Raw genomic sequence first — 16,906 nt, 5'->3', positions numbered from 1 at the left:
GAGCTACCAGAACACTGGAGGCATTACTGCGTTGTGATCAACACTCGGAAAAACAAGAAAATCTTTGGTACCCACTCCTGTCCTCCCCCCATTTTTTGAAAGAGTGAATCACACTTCAGTCCAAGTAAAATTACTAGTTTCATGCTTTTCCAAACAACTAATTTTTAAGCCTAAGACTTTGCTTCTGTTTTTAGCCGAGGAGAGCAACTATTTACGAAACAGACATCCAAGGTAATCTGAAGATTGTTGAATTCCAGTCCTGAAGTCAGCTCCTCCTTACAGTGAGGATGTGCTGCAATGAACTTTCAGTTTCTAATTGTATGTTTTTAAAACATAATTTCCTGTAGGTTTTTGATCAAATAATTTGCAGTAGATTAGTGTAAGTAGCTGAATTGGTGGGTCTCCTTCTTTGCTGCCTTGCCTCTCATGCTCTCGTGAGCTGAACTTTTTGAAACAGTTGGCTACTCTGTTTGATATTGCACATTCCTGCATCATTGACTCCGTAAAACAGTAGGCAATGGAGAGCATGTGTGTTAGTGAACCAGAGAGCAGATTATGAATTGGGACACTGTGCTAAAAAGCTGGGAGGGATCCTAGTCTTGCCTGATAACAGAATCAATGAATGTCTGATGTTGGAAGGGACCTCTGGAAACCCTCTGGTCCAATCCATCCTGCTTAAAACAGGGCCAGCATGGTTGCTCAGGGTTGCATCCACTTCTGTTTTTGATATCACCAGGGATGGAGACTCCACAGCCACTCCGGACAATCTGTACCAGTGTTCAGCCACCCTCACAGTAAAAAATTTTTTACTATGTGGTTTTCTTATGCATTTTTTTATGACATGCTACTCTGCTCTAAGGGAAAGGGGTGATGTGCATTCCCTCTGACCTGACTTGAATGTGTTGAGTGTTGAAAAATTGTTCTCAGAGGTGTCTGAATCTCTGTTCTCTTCAGGATAGAAGAAACCTCAACAAGTGGCTCTTTTCTGTACTCTTTAACCTAAGTGTAAATGTTGAAATTAATTTCTTTACTGAAGTGCATTAATGTGAATGTGTGCTGAACGTCTTAGAAAGTAGCTCATGAGAACAAAATGAGCAGATCTGTTTGTGTCCTCTTTTTTTAGGTGTATGTTGTGGTGGGAATTGCAGCACTGGTGTGCACTGGCTTAGTAATAATGCTCATTATCCTGAAGTTTGGAAGGCACTCTAAGTTTGGGATGAAAGGTAAGCAGGGTTGTCTTTTTTCCAGAGTTGTTGTGGGTTGTATGAACTGATACTGTAGGCTTCTGCAGTAAGAGCAGTCAAAATAACTAGATTAAGTGCCATCAAATTTACTATTTCATTTATTCTTCAGGTAAGTAAGGGCAGTGGCAGATGTAGAGAGAGTGTAGAATTTTGGATAAAACTCTTCAACTTCTCTTTTTTTCTTATGACAAATCCCATTTCTCTCCCTTCTGCTGCAAAGCCCCCTGGGACACCTCCTGGAGTAAAATATCACTTGAGTAGGTAGGAAGAGGATAGATATTGAGATGTATTCTGCTCTGAGTTTGATTACAACAATTTGATGGGAACCAATGTAAGAGGTACTTCAGACCATACTGCAACATTACGTTGTGATAGATGCAAAAAGAATCAATGACAAGTGCAGAAGGTGTGTTTGCAGTCAATCCTGTCATACTGTTGTCTTCTTGAAGGTGCATTTTCTTGAGCTTCTTTTTGTCTCTTGGGCTGGAGAGAGTGGCCAGTGCCCATGTCCCTGTGGAAAGGGGAAATCTCAGCCCTTCTGTTTATTAATTTATTTATTTTGCAGCCAGATGGAGGTATGTGTAACATGGAGGTACCTGCAACAACTCTGTTACTGTAGTATTTTACCGGTACCATCAGTCTGTGTATGGAGGTGTGGGTGAAATTATATATAAAATAAAAAAAACCCGAAAAAAACCCACTTGCTGTCTGATTGGGAGGACTAAGTGCTTTGCTGTGTGCTAGAGGAGATGAACTTTTGCTCTTAAGATGTGTAGGTGAGGGTCTGTGGAGAGAGTGATAAGTAATCTTTTGGTAGGGTCATGATAACCACGTCCTTCCTCTCAGCTGTGCTTACAACATAGTACCACGTGGATGTGTATTTGGTAACCCTTACTTGCTCTTGACAAGTGCTCTTTTCAGAGATCAGAGATATTTACTGTGTACTTTGCGTTTCCATATTCTGTTTAGAGGAGAGTTCCTGGAATAAATGACATTTGAGCCGACCAGAAACCTAGTTGGTACATATTAGCTAACTGGGATGGTCACCTTTTCTCTCACCTCCTTCTGATATGTCATAGTCTCTGCTCTTTGGGGTATCATTAAGATGATAGTCATTGTGAAATATACTTAATAGCACCATGGAGCCAGCAGAATAAAGCTGCAGAGTTTTGGCCAAAGACTAGAAAAAACTTTCAGCGACTGAAAACAACAATTCAGCATGTCTGAACGAAATTTTGTGTCTGAAGCTTTCTGAATTGCATTTAGAGAGCTGAAGGGGGTGGAAGCTATGTGAGAAATGTCTTACATTAGCTCTTTAAAGCTGAATGCCTGTTAGGTTTTTCAAAATTTGCATTAAATATTTAAACACAACATTATTGGAGGAACTAGGAAGTAAACTCTACACTGAGGGAGAATGCACAGAGTTGCATTTGGTGTGGTAACTTAGGAAGTTACCTTACAGGAACCTCCTTACATGGTGATTGGTTTTTACTATCTTCAGGTACAATTTTTGTCACAAAAATAAAGCTCTTGCCTGATTAGTAAGTTTGACCTCAGTAGTTTTTTGTTGCAGAATTGACCATGTAGATCATATTTTACTAAGGATACACTTTTGGGGAAATGACTGTATGAAATTATGAAAAGGCAGCAACCTCACAGATTGTGTTTATTTTGTTCTTTAAATTTGACCAGTGATAGTTTGGAAGATCAGTAAAATGAGTTCATAGTTCAGTTACACTCCTTCAAAAATTAATGACAGGCATGCTGTGTGTGGTAATGGTGAAATGTCACTGTGAGCTACAAACAACCCTTGAGTGTTTCATTAGAAAGGCGTGTCCTTCAGTTGTCCCTGAAGTGAACCTCAGACTTCTCCAAAGTTTGCATTCACACCTGAGCTTCAGTCTGGATCAGTCCATAGCCCAAAGTCCCAGAAACGTTCTCTCCATTGTCATCATTGTTATTGAATTTATATTAAAGCAATATTTAAAGACCTGAGATTAGAACACCAAATCGATATGTAACACTCAGACTAATAATAAAATATTACCTGCTCTGAAAAGCCTGCAGCATAAGTATTTATTAAGAATTCATAAATGAAGATAAACAACCTGGGGTGTTTGAGCATGAGGAAAATAAGGAAAAGGTTAAGAGAAATTCTTTGCCAGTAGTCTTTGATCAGTGTACTTTGGTTAATATACATTTAAAATGTGTATCATTGAAATTCTAAATAAAAGGATCAAGCCAGCTATGTGTGAACTCCTTGAGTCATTTGCCATTGAATTCAGTGGCATCGTGTTACAGTTTGTGGTTTAATAAACACTCTTAAAAGGGAAGTGGGAAGCAGTAAAATATCCAGATTGCCATTGAAAATATTTATAAAGCAAGATAAAGAAATTTTCATTTAAAATATTTACCAAAATATTACTGAATATTTTGTGTTCATAAGAAGGAACTTCCTGAGTTACATCAGGCAGAAATACACAAAAGACTGTGCTTCATTTTTCTGTTACCTTGTGAGAACACAACACAGTCACCTTAAACACCCTGTCATTAAATGTCTCCCCACCGAAAACAAAGTAGTCATTCAGTAACTGGAGCAGTCACACTGGCACTCAATGGTATTTTTCATATAACCATGTACATGGAAAAAATATTCCAATGAAAGTCAAAAAAAGAAATGTGTAAATGGGCAGTCCATACTGTGTCCCCCATGGGAGATGTCTTTATTTAAGGGATGAAATTTCACCCCATATGGGTTCACAGCAGGCATCTGCGGCTTCCTGAAGGCATTGTTTTACACCTCATATTTTAAATGCTAGTTTAATCCCATCTTTTGCACAGGCATCACCTGCTCACTTCCTAGACTGAGTACTTCTGTGCTTAAAGAGCTAGAGTAAGGTTGGATTGTGGGACTGACAGATAGCATCTCCAGAAAGAGATGTGGAGCAGGTGTTTTGTGTCTGAGCTATGCTGCCACCAGAACTGCCCCTCCCTGGAAGCACTGCACAGGCGGAAGGCTGCAGACATTGCCACAGAGCTCCCATGCCCCATTATCTTCTTTCCATTACTGTATTGAGCAGAAGACTCCAGTTTACATGATAGGGAGACCAGGTCCTCTGCGAGCTTCTACTACTTTGGCAGTACTGATCAATCTCTTATCAAAATCTGTTGAAGAGTGTATAAAAATAACTTACCCTGTCTTTTGGTTTCTGACTTCAGTTTGTGTATCTAAGGTGAGGAGACCACTTGGGATATGTTAATTTCACTCAGTTACCTGTCCAAATTGTAGTAATAGAGTGTTTTTGCAGGTAAGGAGGACAAGGAAAGTACTCTTTCACCACCAGTAACAAAAGGAAAACATGTTTGTGATGTTCTGGATTTTGGCTGAAGTTTCAGTTCTTGCCTTGCTTCTTTTCACTCTGTCTTTTACAGCTAGGGGAAGTAGCACGTTCTGATTATTAACTTCAGGGAGACTGTTAGTACAGAACTCATCTGTGACCTGTGCTAGAAGAGATTTTTAAATAGGGTTAGTACAAAAAACCAGTACTGTTCTTTCAACTTTGTGGATTAACTCTCCTGTTGTGCTAGACTTCCAGACTTTATAGCAAAATTCATCATAGTGAGTGGTGAAATATAATTCTATTTCTCTGCTTGTGTACATTTTAAACGCCTTTTTATACAGTTGTCTGTTGATAACAGCTTTGTGTGAAAAGCTGCTTTTTGTTGCTTGAATCTGGAGGTGAGGGGTTTAGACTCTTGCAAGATGCTGCAACATGAATGGTGAAAGCTTCAGTTAATTTCTTAAATGTATTAATTAACTTTTGTGAGTTGCTCTTAGGAAACTCCTTGGCTGGCTTGCTTGCTTGCTGGAGGATGTGAAAGTGCTGATGGTGGGAATTCATTGAAGACTGCCAAGACAGCTCTTACCATTTTGTGTGTACATCTGACTCCATCTAACCAGCTTATGAAACTCTTAAGCTTCGTAAGAGCGGAGAGGGCAAGGGAAGGTTTGTTAACTCCCTGAGAGGATTTGTGGAAGAATAATTCTAGTCCTGTTTTATTCTACCTACCATATTGAAAAATAAATTTAAGCAACTAATTTAGCATAACCATCCCAATACATTGTTTGTGAACATTAGTATAGAAGCGTGCCACTAAGCATGAATGGAAATATGGAGGAAACTGATGGAAGACAAATCAGTGGCTGAAGTTTGAAATAGCATAATTCAGTTAAAAGGATGAAGAGGTTTTTGCTGATTTGAACTGTAGTACATTTTAGCACAAGGTGTCCATATTCCAGCAACAAATCAGTATCCTTAGTACTCCTTGCTTGCTAGGAAAGCTGAGCAAGAGTATTACCACAGCTGCTCTGCTGTAGAGATAAATGGAGTTTCTGAAGGTTTTACCAAAGCCTGAAAGGAGTGAGAACCCACTCCTCCCCAAAGCAGCCCCTTCTGTCTTTGAAGAAGTTAACAAATAGAGTCTGACAGAAGTAGAAGGAAACATACGTGTACTTAATGCCTGTGGGGTGAGAGGGGTTTTTTTTAAATGTTTTTATGAAGTTTCTGTCACTGCTTTGAGCTATGTGCAGTAGTGTGAAGGTAAGGGAACAAACAGTCTGAAATTCCTGTTGCACTTAAGCAGTGCCAGCTATCCTCATGTCTGTGGGCTTGAGTGTCATGCTTTGAAAGGTGCTTCGCTTTCCTTGAGTGCTCTTTGAGCTACCTACCATGCCTAAACATAAGTCCTGTCGTGAATGCTTTGACCCTTTCGCGGTCTCTGAGGTCTGTGCAATTCAGGGAGCAGAAATTTGTCTTTTTTTGACCAGTTAATGAGATCATGTGGATTAACAAAAGTTCCTTTGGGGACAAATACCCTAAAATACTACATTTCCTTCAAGCCCTTGCTAGCTGGCTGTTAGTATTTTGAGTGTAAGTTTAAAATTCGGATTATCAGTCAGGATGCTGTGCTTTTTCACCAAGCTGATTAGAATTATGAACACACCCATGGATGTTGCCTGCCAAAGTCAAAACACGGTATTTTCTCCTACTTCTTAATAGCTTTTTCTCTCAAGTGATTTCTGTAACTTTTGTGCTGGGCTGTGAAATTTCTTGAAAACTTTTTAATTAAAAGCATTGGTTATTCCAACAGGAGGACATGGATAGTTGAGGAATAATTTTCCTTCCCAGTGCGTCATTTACTATTTTGTTTCTGTTCGTAAGCCTCTGTAACGTTTTGAGCGTTGGTCCAAAAGACAGTGCAGGAGAGGGCAGCTTGGAACTTGTCTTCAGTTGCAGCATATTTCTCAGTTGTCTAACCGTATTTTAGTTTAGGTAAGAAACACTGCGCAACTTCATGATAAAAGCCTTCTTACAAAGCAGTCTTGTCATTCTGACACAATGCATCCTTGATGACTTAAAATCTTTAACCTTCATTTACCCAGGTAAATGTATTTGCATGACTTTAAATAGAGTGCTGTCCAGGTAAGAGTGGAGTGCTTTACTGTTCTGTCTGAATGTGGCAGTTTATTGAGGCTTTTGCATATCCTTTTGGATGTAACTTCAGGACCAGTAGGAAAAATCTTTTCTGTCTTATTTATCTGTAAGCGTATAGCAAATGGTCATTGTATTCTGTGCTTTAATACATTTTACTTGACTTGATGTTGTTGTGGGAGAGGGGGTGATTGCAAGGGACTTCAAAACAAGCCCTGCTTCATTCACATTGGTGATTGAAAAGGTCAGATTTTGGAGAGTTTAGATGACTGTGAGTAGTCTGAAGTACTGATATGGGGAAAGGGAGATGTGTTCATTATTAGTTCATGCATTATCATGTCTTGCTTAAGCAATTGGGTTGCTTATATACTAGGAGAAGAATGAACTGCAGTAGAATAGTGGAGCTTTTACTCCTTTTGATTCTAAACCAAGCACAAAATAAAAGCTTTACCAAAGGACTGCAGTTTGACAAATAGGATCAAGTGTTCCAATTGATCTGCTGTAAACTTGCAGTTAGGGCTTCCTGGACAATTTTGCCTTATTTGCCAGTTAATTAAGAAGATCAGTTTGTAGCTTGGGAACGTGCTTATTGCTTGATCTTGCTCAAGTCACTGAAATCCTGAACTTTTTGAGTTTCTATTTGTACGATTTTGTGCTGTGTTGTACCTACCCAAATGCCAGTTCTGTGGACGTTGATCCTTGAATGTCTTTATACTTTTAGACATTTCATTATTTAGTCAATGAGCAGAGTATAAAAGAGAGATTAATTCATGTGAGTCAGTGTCGTAAGGTAAGATGTAGAAAAAAACAAATGTGCGCAAATCCACAGTATTTTTAGTGAGTAGACATGTGAAGGCAAAGATGATATTGCTCATCTGAACCATACACAAGAAGCTATTTTTATTGTTTGACATTGGTATTCCAGTCCTTGCAGTCATGGGCAGATCATACAACTTGTCTGTCTCAGGTGCATCATTTGTATAATGGGGCCTGTAATAATATTTACTTACCACATGAACATTTGGAAGGCAGAGTTGTTAATGCTTCTAAGTACCTTACTCTGAAGAAGCCATTTGCTATAACTACTTCAAAGAATGAGAGTTTTTATGAACTATCTGTGAAAGTCATTTTATGTAAAGGATTTTATAAAGACTTTTAAATGTTTGAGCCACCATTCTCTTGAGTTCCAATAAAGTAAAGAGGTGTCACTTAAAGCATTGTTTTGGGGCTTTGATGACCCTATCAGAACATACTGTTAGGCATTTCTATTTTTCCATTGTTACTATTTATATAAAGTTTGGTCTCTAGGTCTCAGCTTTCTATTTCTAACTGCTACTTTTCCTGAGTCTAATCCTAAAGTGCAAGATACAAGAGAGGAATGTAACTCTGGTTCTGTAGTAAGAATAAGACAGTGGATGACATAGCCCATATATAACAAAGGATTTAGGGAGACATCTCAAATCTGGGATTTGAGAAAAAAAAGCTGGGAAGTTTTTAATGATGAGGTCATGCGTTTGACCATGATCTCCTTTGGCTGCAAAATTCAAGTTCAGTTGTAATGACTGAGACACAAAAAGAGTTATTAACTTGTTGAGAGCTTTTATGATTCAGACTACTATACTGATGGATATTGTTAACATAGGAAAATTATCTGAGGCCTTGTGTCTGTTACTCGCAATAACATATGGAAAGCAAGTGTAAACAAGTATGTGTTGTATTCCACTCCACCTCCCCTCAAAAGAAGTATACAAGCACATGGTGGAATGAAGGAATACACAAGTATGTGATGTGTGTGAAGTGAGATGAATGAAAGAACAAGGGAGATGCTGCGTAGAGGACAGCTTAAGATGAAATGAAAAGAGACTGAAGAGAAATGAAACTAATAATGGATGCAGTGGAAATGAGGAGAGATGAAAATCACAGTTGCCAGGGCTGTACGTTGATGTGGACCAATGCTCACAGGAGCACAGCTCCTAGATGAAGGTAATGGCAGAAAAATCAGTCTTAAAGGTATAACCTGCAGAGACCCAACCCTGTGTTCAGCCTACATCCACATTTGCTTCACAGGTCTTTATTTCACAGAGCCGAGAGCTTCTCTTTTAGTTTCCTGTGTGCAAAGGTTGAACATTTACCTGCTTTTGTATGAACTTTTGCCCATATGCAGATCATAATGTTTTAGGAATGCATTAGTTTGTGAGGGCAAATTGTGGTTTAGCCCTTGGAAAATTTTAGAGATAAATGAGACTGAATGTAGGAGGAAATACAAGGACAAGAGGAATAAGAGGTGGGAGAGAAGGTGGGTCATAATAATTAAATGTTTGCCTGTTAGCAGAGTGAGAGCAGGCCCAAAGATAGGTTGGAAGAAGTATTCAAATGTGGGAAGTGAATGGGAGGAAAGAAAAGGATCAAGGAATGGCAGAGCCAGCTTATGTTATTTATTTATTTATTTTTGAGTGGCCCCAGTTCTCCAGTACTTTAAGCACCATTTACTACAAAGTACGTATGTGATTGGTTGTGTTCACTATTTGAGGAAATGTAGAGGCTAGATGATGCTAGACAACTAGATGCTAAGACCTAAGCAGGTCTTGAACAACATAGGTGGGAACATGAATAATGGATAAATAGGAGGTATTCCTGGTAGAGATGAGGTCCGCTGTATGATCTTCAGTGAGGAAAAAGGCTGATATGGAAGTGGGTTATAGCAGGGGAGCTGTGAAAGGCTGCTCCTGGAGGCTGGCCAGTTTGTACTGACTTGCCACAGAACAGCTGAGGCTGGCAGGCACTCCTAGAGTGTCCAGCCCGGCCACCTGCAGGTTGCTCAAGGCAGTGGACAGCTAGGATTGAGTATCTCCAGGGATGGAGATTCTGCAGCCTCTATGGGCTATGTATGTCAATTGTGTGTTCACAATTACCCTTACATATTTATTTTTGTTTAACTTATGTTTAAATTAAATGTCCTTTATTTCAGTTTGTGCTCACTGCTGCTTGTCCTGTCACTGGACATGTAGACTTTTACTGCAGAGAAACAAGAAAAGGGTAAAGGTGGCATGTGGACAGACGCTTTCTGAGCTGTTCTGTGTTGCCTTTGAATACTGGCTTAATTAAGAAGACAGGGAAATGCTGAAAGGTTATAGCAGACCACATGCTATTTACAGTACTGCAACATCTTTTTAAGGAAGATTATTTGGCTCAGGTATGTGAGTCTCAATTGAATAACACTACTGGAGTTTGCAAGTATTTGTTGCTTAGATCTTTGCCTCATGCCTTTTATAATACTTTTCAGATTTTATGTGTTTCCTTCCATTTGTATTCCGCAGCTTTCAAAGACTGTTGTAGGATTCCTCCTGTGACCAAGTTGCATTGATTTCTGTTACCAGCTCTGAAGTGTGAACTTTTTTCTTTCTTTTTTCCTGAGCTTGGGACAAACCCTGTACTTTTCCTGAATAGTAGATAATAAAATGACTCTGCTTCATAAGGTTCTGTTTTTAAATAGCTATCCATGTTAGCTGCTTATCAATTCTGTTAGCAGAAGCTGAGATCTCAGTATAGCTGTAGTGCCCTTTTTGTTTCATTCCTGTAAAAGAATTCAGTATTGAATTTTACACAACAGGGGAAGATTCACCATTGACTCAGAGCCTGACTGGCACAGAGCACTATGCTGTAATTCTCCTTGCAACTGTTGTCGTTTCTACTTACTGCAGTGGAGCCTGTGCCTTTTAAAGTAGTATAGACAGAATTACAAAAATGAAGACTTGTTTAAGTATGTTCCAGGCAAATGTGTGTGTCTAAGAAAGTCCCACAGACAAAAACTGCTTGGGGATTAAGCATGACTTTTACAGTTTCTGATGCTTATTTGAACTTTCCCCATATCAGGCAAACTCCTTCTTTGTTACTTGATTTTGCAAAAACACACAGGAGTAGCCTTTTGTCAACAGCTTCCTTCAGTGCCTCTGAAAATGCCTGTTTTGTTTGTACAGTCTCAGGGCATTGCACTCTCTGGATCTGAGTATTTAGAAGAAGCATCAGGAATAGACTTTTTTTGCCAGGTTCATGACGTTTCTTCTTTCAAAACGAACAGGAAGTGCTCTAAAGCCATTGTTGCAGCAATGTTGTTGCTGCTTAGGAAGAAATGGGGAAGTACAAAAATTCACAGGAATTTAGAAAAATTAATACGAAAGGTAGCCAAGCTGTTTGAATATCTACTAAAGGGAGTACTTCAGGTTTTATTTCAATTCTGGGCAAAAGTGCAAATAAGATTGTTATATTTGAATCAATGGGCCCTTTTTATATCTCTTTTTCACACAGACCCATCGATGCATGTTTATCATCGCCCAGGATATCTATAACCTAGGAGCTGCTTTGTATATTAGCTGTTGACACAGCCCCATCACTGCAGCCTGTGAATTCTCCAAGGTGTTTTCTTTGTGGGTAACTGAACACACCTTTTCCAAGCAACTCATAGCTGTTCAGTTGTTCTCTTCCTGGAGATACTGTACCTCCCCAGTGCTTCCTCACTGGTATGATGTAAGTGTGCCTGTCTGCCTCATACTGGCCACTATTTTAGCCTTTCACATTTATTTACTTAAACCATCAGGGCTATATTCAGTCCTCAGCCTGGATGATAATCCAGTTTAAGAATCAAAATAATATATTACAAATAATGCCTTTTTTCCCCATAAATGAGTGACAAGGTGAAATGGGAATGGTCTCTGTTTTGAAATAGCTTTTTGTGCTGCCCTCAAAGCCCATTTTCTCCTAATACCTATTCTGTATCCTACATAAAAAACCCAGAACTGCCTTGTTAAACAAGAGTCACTCATTCTTTCATTTTGTATGAATAGACAGCAGCAGCAGCATCAATGTACCTCACAGATGTATTTCTTTTTCCACAATAGTCTCTGAACCAGAATTTCTTGACATCCTTGAATTTTTTAGAGAGAGCCATTGTAGTGTTCCCTCCCGCAACCTCTGGAGCTGCACTGTTATCTGTTCCTTTCCTATGGCGTGTGGGGATATGTACTAAGAGCAGCCCATGTTTTAGGCCTTCACCTGGCTCTGATGTAGTTGCTCATTTGTCGAATGTCTCTCACACTCTAGCTGCTCCAGAGGCAGATTAAAACTGGCAGTCAAATTCTGTGTTTGTGACTACCACCAGCTAAATGCTTCTGCCCACTACTATCCTCTTGGAGGTTTCCCATGAGCTCTCAGCCCTCAGTCACTTTGGAGAGCAGTAGATAGCCTCTCCTGCTGAATTTCTCTTTCTGTGCTCCGAAGTGCCAGCCTGCCAGGTAGGCGGGTATTGTAACTGCTTCTGATGGTGCCTGAAGCTTGTGCATTGCAGCTGCTCTTGCAACAGCCTCTCCCTGCATGCTCCAGGCAAACATTGATGCAGGCTATTCTGTTCCCATCAGAAGTCATGCAACCTGCCATGGCACAGTAAACCCCAGGTGCCCTGTGAGTGCAGGTTGTGAGACAGCTGAATGGCGCAGGTCGTGTTCCCTGCCCAGAAGCTGTGAGTTTGAATGATACAGCTATTAAGCATGAAGGCGTCCCTTTTGGCACATGAAATCTTTGAGCTGCAAAGGTATTCTGGATAAGTCTGACTATGTGATTGCTTTGTGCTTTTGGCCGCTGTCAGAGGCAACAGAGGCAGGACAACAGATGTGCAAGAGATGTTCATTTGGTTGGACCAACGTGGCTGTTCTTGCATTTTGTGCCTGGTGCACACAAGAAGGCTGGCAAGGGAGAGAAAGTTTCCTTCTGTCTGTCTCTTAAGCACTCTGTTGCTGTGGGAAGAATATAAAGTAAGTATACATGGCTTTATTTTAGCAAAGTAATAGTGTGGAATGTCTTATAGTTGATTTACATTGCAATTCACCAGTTTCACCAGGTGATATAGAATGAGTGCAGAAGAACCAGAGGAAACGTTATTCCTTTAGCTCCTTGGCAAAGCAGCCTATACCTGAGCCTTGCACATGGTGTATGCTACAGACCATGTGGCATGCACAGGAGGAGCATGATAGCAAACCAACAGAGAAACTGAGGAGCATTTATACTTTCAGGCTGTTGGACCATAGTGTCCTGAGGCCATGGAGAAGCCTGGATAGTTTGAACCCCTGGTTTTCCCTTTGGTGCATTTGGACGGTTCCTGAGCTCAGCTCAGAGTCTGTGGATTCCTGCAGGAACTGGAAGCATCTGTCTAGTTGCATCATTCAGGCCCAAATGTGCCAAAATTGGATTCTGAGGAGCTGATATTCCTGGGAGAAGAATGAGTCTGTCTTATTCTGCCTTCCTATAACTTTTTCCTACGGCAGCAATCCAGTAGGGTGCTGGTGTTGGCTGTGGCAGCTCTGGGCTGACAGTCATAACCTTGTCGTGCCAAAGGGAGAGGAATTCCTACTGTGTGTTTGCAGTCTTTATGCAATTGGCTGTGACCCGTGTGCTTTGAAAAATGTTTGTACTATAATAGACATTCACTGTTAATCACAATGATATTACCTGGTATTTAAGTGCTTAGGTACTGCAGTGATGGTAACTTTGCAAACTTTGACTTGGCTCCCAGCAGCCAGGACAACATTTTTGCTAAGTACAAGCTGTGCTTCTACGAACAGGTTCTTTGATTGCATAAAGTATAAAGCTGAGCACTGTTCTCACTCACGACTACCTGTAGAAAAAGGTTGTTCATGTGGACTGTTGCATATACCAGCTGGCTTTGGAACTGTCATGTCCTTGCCACTGAGCTCCCATATTCTGTGCACACTAAATTTGTTGCTGTCTTTTATTACTTGCCTTTTAAGTAGAAGGCTTAGAGCTTCTGACTGTTTCCCAGTGCCTCTTCCAGCTATCCTAACTCCAAGTTTACTTAAATTTTAATTAGATACTACATAGTTAGCTAGTTAGATACCCTGTCTTTTTCCAACTCATTTCATTGCAGCTAACTACTGATAACCTTTCTCCTCTGTTACAGTCATGAAAATGCATTCAGGACAGTGAGCAATATTATGGAAATGCTTTAACAGAAATGTTTTCTTTCAGTTCAACACCTTGGACACCAATTTGTTCTACTGCAGTGCGAGTGGAAGAAAAAAACAAAACTACCTCAGTTACAGTGGTGACTTCAGAATTCAGTATTTGTTAGTTACGTAGTCAGAGAGCTGTCTTAATGTTTAAAACTGAAGTAGTATCCTTGCTAAGTGGGGGGATTTTGGAAAGGGGAGGAGGAAGTGAGCTGCATAGAATGGATCATTGGTATCTAAAAAGTTGGTGTGCTGGTGGCATTCTTCATTAAAAAAAAACAAAAACCAACAAACTAACAAATGTCAGTGAGCCTTATGCTTTCTTACACAATGGCCACTTTATACTACTCTACCAGTAAATGAGTGTAGATGAGAACTGGACTCATTTAGATTGATGGCATTAGCATTTTTTTGGGGAGCGAAGTGCAGCAGGCAGAGTTCCTGTGGTTGGCTGTGTCAGCTTCCATGTGCATCTAGGAAAGTATATTAACATGGGAAACTAAATCCTCCCAGAGAATAAGTGGAACTTAATCTTGGCCTTTAGCTCCTCAGTTAACCTTGGCACTGTAACACACTGGGCTCTGGATGAGGAAGACATCTTAGAGTGGTTTTAAATAGGGGATTAAATATCAGTATTTTGCTGGAATACTGCTTCCAGCCAACATGGCAGGACTTAAAAAAAAGGTAACAAAGACCCCCAGCTAATAAGGTCTCTCCTGAAGCTGCTCTGGACAAGATATGGACCAAGACCAGTTCTCCTGGGTGAGTCTTATCTACAAAAAGGTTATGGAAGAGGGAGTTTAGGGAACTGAAATGTCAGAGGGTGCCCTTAGCTACACTTAAGATGTAACTGACTGCATTGGATACTGTGTGCAGAAAGCACAAAAGGTACAGCAAAAAGTATTTTGCTGATGTCAGTAAGAAAACTGCATGTGTCTAGTGGTAGGTGTGAACTCAGGTTGTAGCCTGAACTGATGAATCATTTTTACACAGACTGAGGGGTTCACATACATTCATGTTTGTGTTCCTGTATGCTTACACATTCCTGGTTTGGTGTATAGCCCATCAGCTGTAGACAGATAAATATCTTTCTACATGTGACTCAAAATAGTTTTCTGCTTTGTTTAACAGAACTTGATGGTGTTTATATATTTTTATTTGTCCAGTATAGTCATAGTTTAGTCACTTAAAAAACAAATTTTTGAAATACTTCATAGCTTCACTTATGATTCATGTTTTGAAATTTGATTGTAGCTCTGACACTTTTCTGTTGTGTAATTTCACTAAAAAGCATCGCTAATCATGCAAAATAGTCTAAAATTTTAAAGATGTAAAAATAAGAAAACTGAATTTTGCATGATTTTGCATGATTCCTGCAGCCAGACTGAACAGATCCGGTGTTCCTTTTCTGCAAAGTCATGTTTTGTAGTTCTTTGTGTAGATTTTTGTCTGTCTTCAGCAGCCATACAGGTGGTTGAAGATTCCTTGTACTAGTGTCACCTTGACCACTACTTTGTGAAGAAAATTGTTTTCTTTTCTTGTTTCTGAGACTCGCTGTAAGGAATTCAAGGATCACTTTGTAAAGAAGTGTAGTATGTGGCAGCTTGAATTGACCAAGTAGTGTCAGCCACGAGTGGTGCAAAATTATAATCACAGAAGGTGAATGATATGTTGTGTAAGGGTAGTAGGAAATACAGTCATGGCTCAGGACTACACTGAGTAAGATCTTGGATATGCAGATCAGCAATATTGTAGCCAGAGAGCTGATGGCCCGACCAGGTAAACCACTTGCAATTCATTCAGTGAGCTCTGTGAGAAATACATGTAATAGTTTGAGAGACAGATGGGATTATGTTGTTGGTTTTTTTTTTTAAAAAAAAGGCAAGTTCAAAGCCTGCCTTCATTATGGGAGAAGCTGGGATAAGTGAGAAATTGTAGAGAAAAGAGGAGAGTGGTGAAAAAAAGACATGAGAGAAACCAGGAGGGGAAATCTTCAGGTCCAAGTAGAGAAGACTAGAGGAGATAAACAGGTAGGGAATTCCTTAAACTGTGATGGGGAAAAAGGAGAAGGTTGTAATATAGTTAAGGAAAACAGTCCTATATCTAAGGGAAAGCAAACCAAAGAAGGCAAAAATCACACCCTTTTCCTGTTTTGTGCTGAAAGGATTGATTGTATTCTGAGTGGAAAGAGAAGAGTAAGGAGGGATAATACAGGAGCCCAAAGTTCTGAAGAAGTTGCTGGGATTAAAGATACAATAGTTAATTATGATGAGGAAGGTGGGTTCTGTCAGTTGGAAGGATGACAGAAACAGGGATGATGTGATTTCTTGTCCACCTGGAGGAGGTCCCAATCTGGCTTCAAAAGGGTGGTCCCTGATGTCTGGAAAGGAGCAAAAAAATCAGTGGGAAAGTGAAGAAAGGAATGAATTGGTAACCCTATCTGATGAAAGCAAGAGAGAAGGCAGTGAAGGGGGCATGATTGAGAGCTGCAGAGAGTATCAGCTCTGACAAACTGATGAAGTGAGAGAAAGGCCAGATGATGTGTCCCAGAACAACAGTGTAAGAGTTTGTTCTAAATCAGGCCAGTATTGGGAATGCATCCTTTACAGGTATCTCGCAAAGTTTGCCAGACCTAGTTAGTCACCATAACAGGGTCCAGGAGCTGCTCTGAGCTCTGTAGTGTGAAAGCTTGGGAAGCTGTTTTTTTCCCCTCTCTTAACTGCTGCCAACCTGAAATCAAGCTCTTGCATTCAGTGAACTGTATGGTCACAAGGGTGGTTTGTTAGTGTAGGATTTGACACCAGAAGGTATGTATGTTTCAAAATAATATGGAACCAGAGGAAGAAATCTGCTTCTGTTATGAAAGGTGTTCTGGTCCCCTCACTGAGTCTGCATAGTCATGAATTCCAGTGCACCTTTTAAAGCAAATAAAATGAAAATCAAAAAATATTTAAACCTCAACTTGGGATGAATGAAGGCCAGATAAGTGACACTGAAAATCAGACAGCCAGGGCCAGGAAATGTGCTTCACGTGCCACAGCCACTACAGGATCAAAGAGGTAGGAAGGTGACAAAGCTTGTTTTGCAAATCTCTGTGTAGTGGCACTGAGCCTGGCTTCTAGCCACCAGCCTGTATTGGCAAAGGTTTAATTAA

The 16,906-nt window shown here is 40.1% G+C and overlaps 1 protein-coding gene across 1 annotated transcript in view; it reads left to right on the top strand.

Moving 5' to 3' along the window:
* NTRK2 (neurotrophic receptor tyrosine kinase 2) overlaps nt 1–16,906 on the top strand; it is a 211,772-nt gene that overhangs the window by 59,221 nt on the left and 135,645 nt on the right. Inside the window, exon 11 of the mRNA XM_056325219.1 lies at nt 1,124–1,223. Within this exon, the coding sequence (XP_056181194.1) occupies nt 1,124–1,223 (100 nt within the window). The remainder of the gene's footprint in view (nt 1–1,123; nt 1,224–16,906) is intronic.

The sequence above is a fragment of the Falco biarmicus genome, chromosome Z (genome assembly GCF_023638135.1).
Source record: "Falco biarmicus isolate bFalBia1 chromosome Z, bFalBia1.pri, whole genome shotgun sequence".
NCBI classification, from domain to species: Eukaryota; Metazoa; Chordata; class Aves; order Falconiformes; family Falconidae; genus Falco; species Falco biarmicus.
The sequence above is the reverse complement of the archived record's forward strand: the minus strand, read 5'-3'. Positions and strand labels throughout refer to the sequence as shown.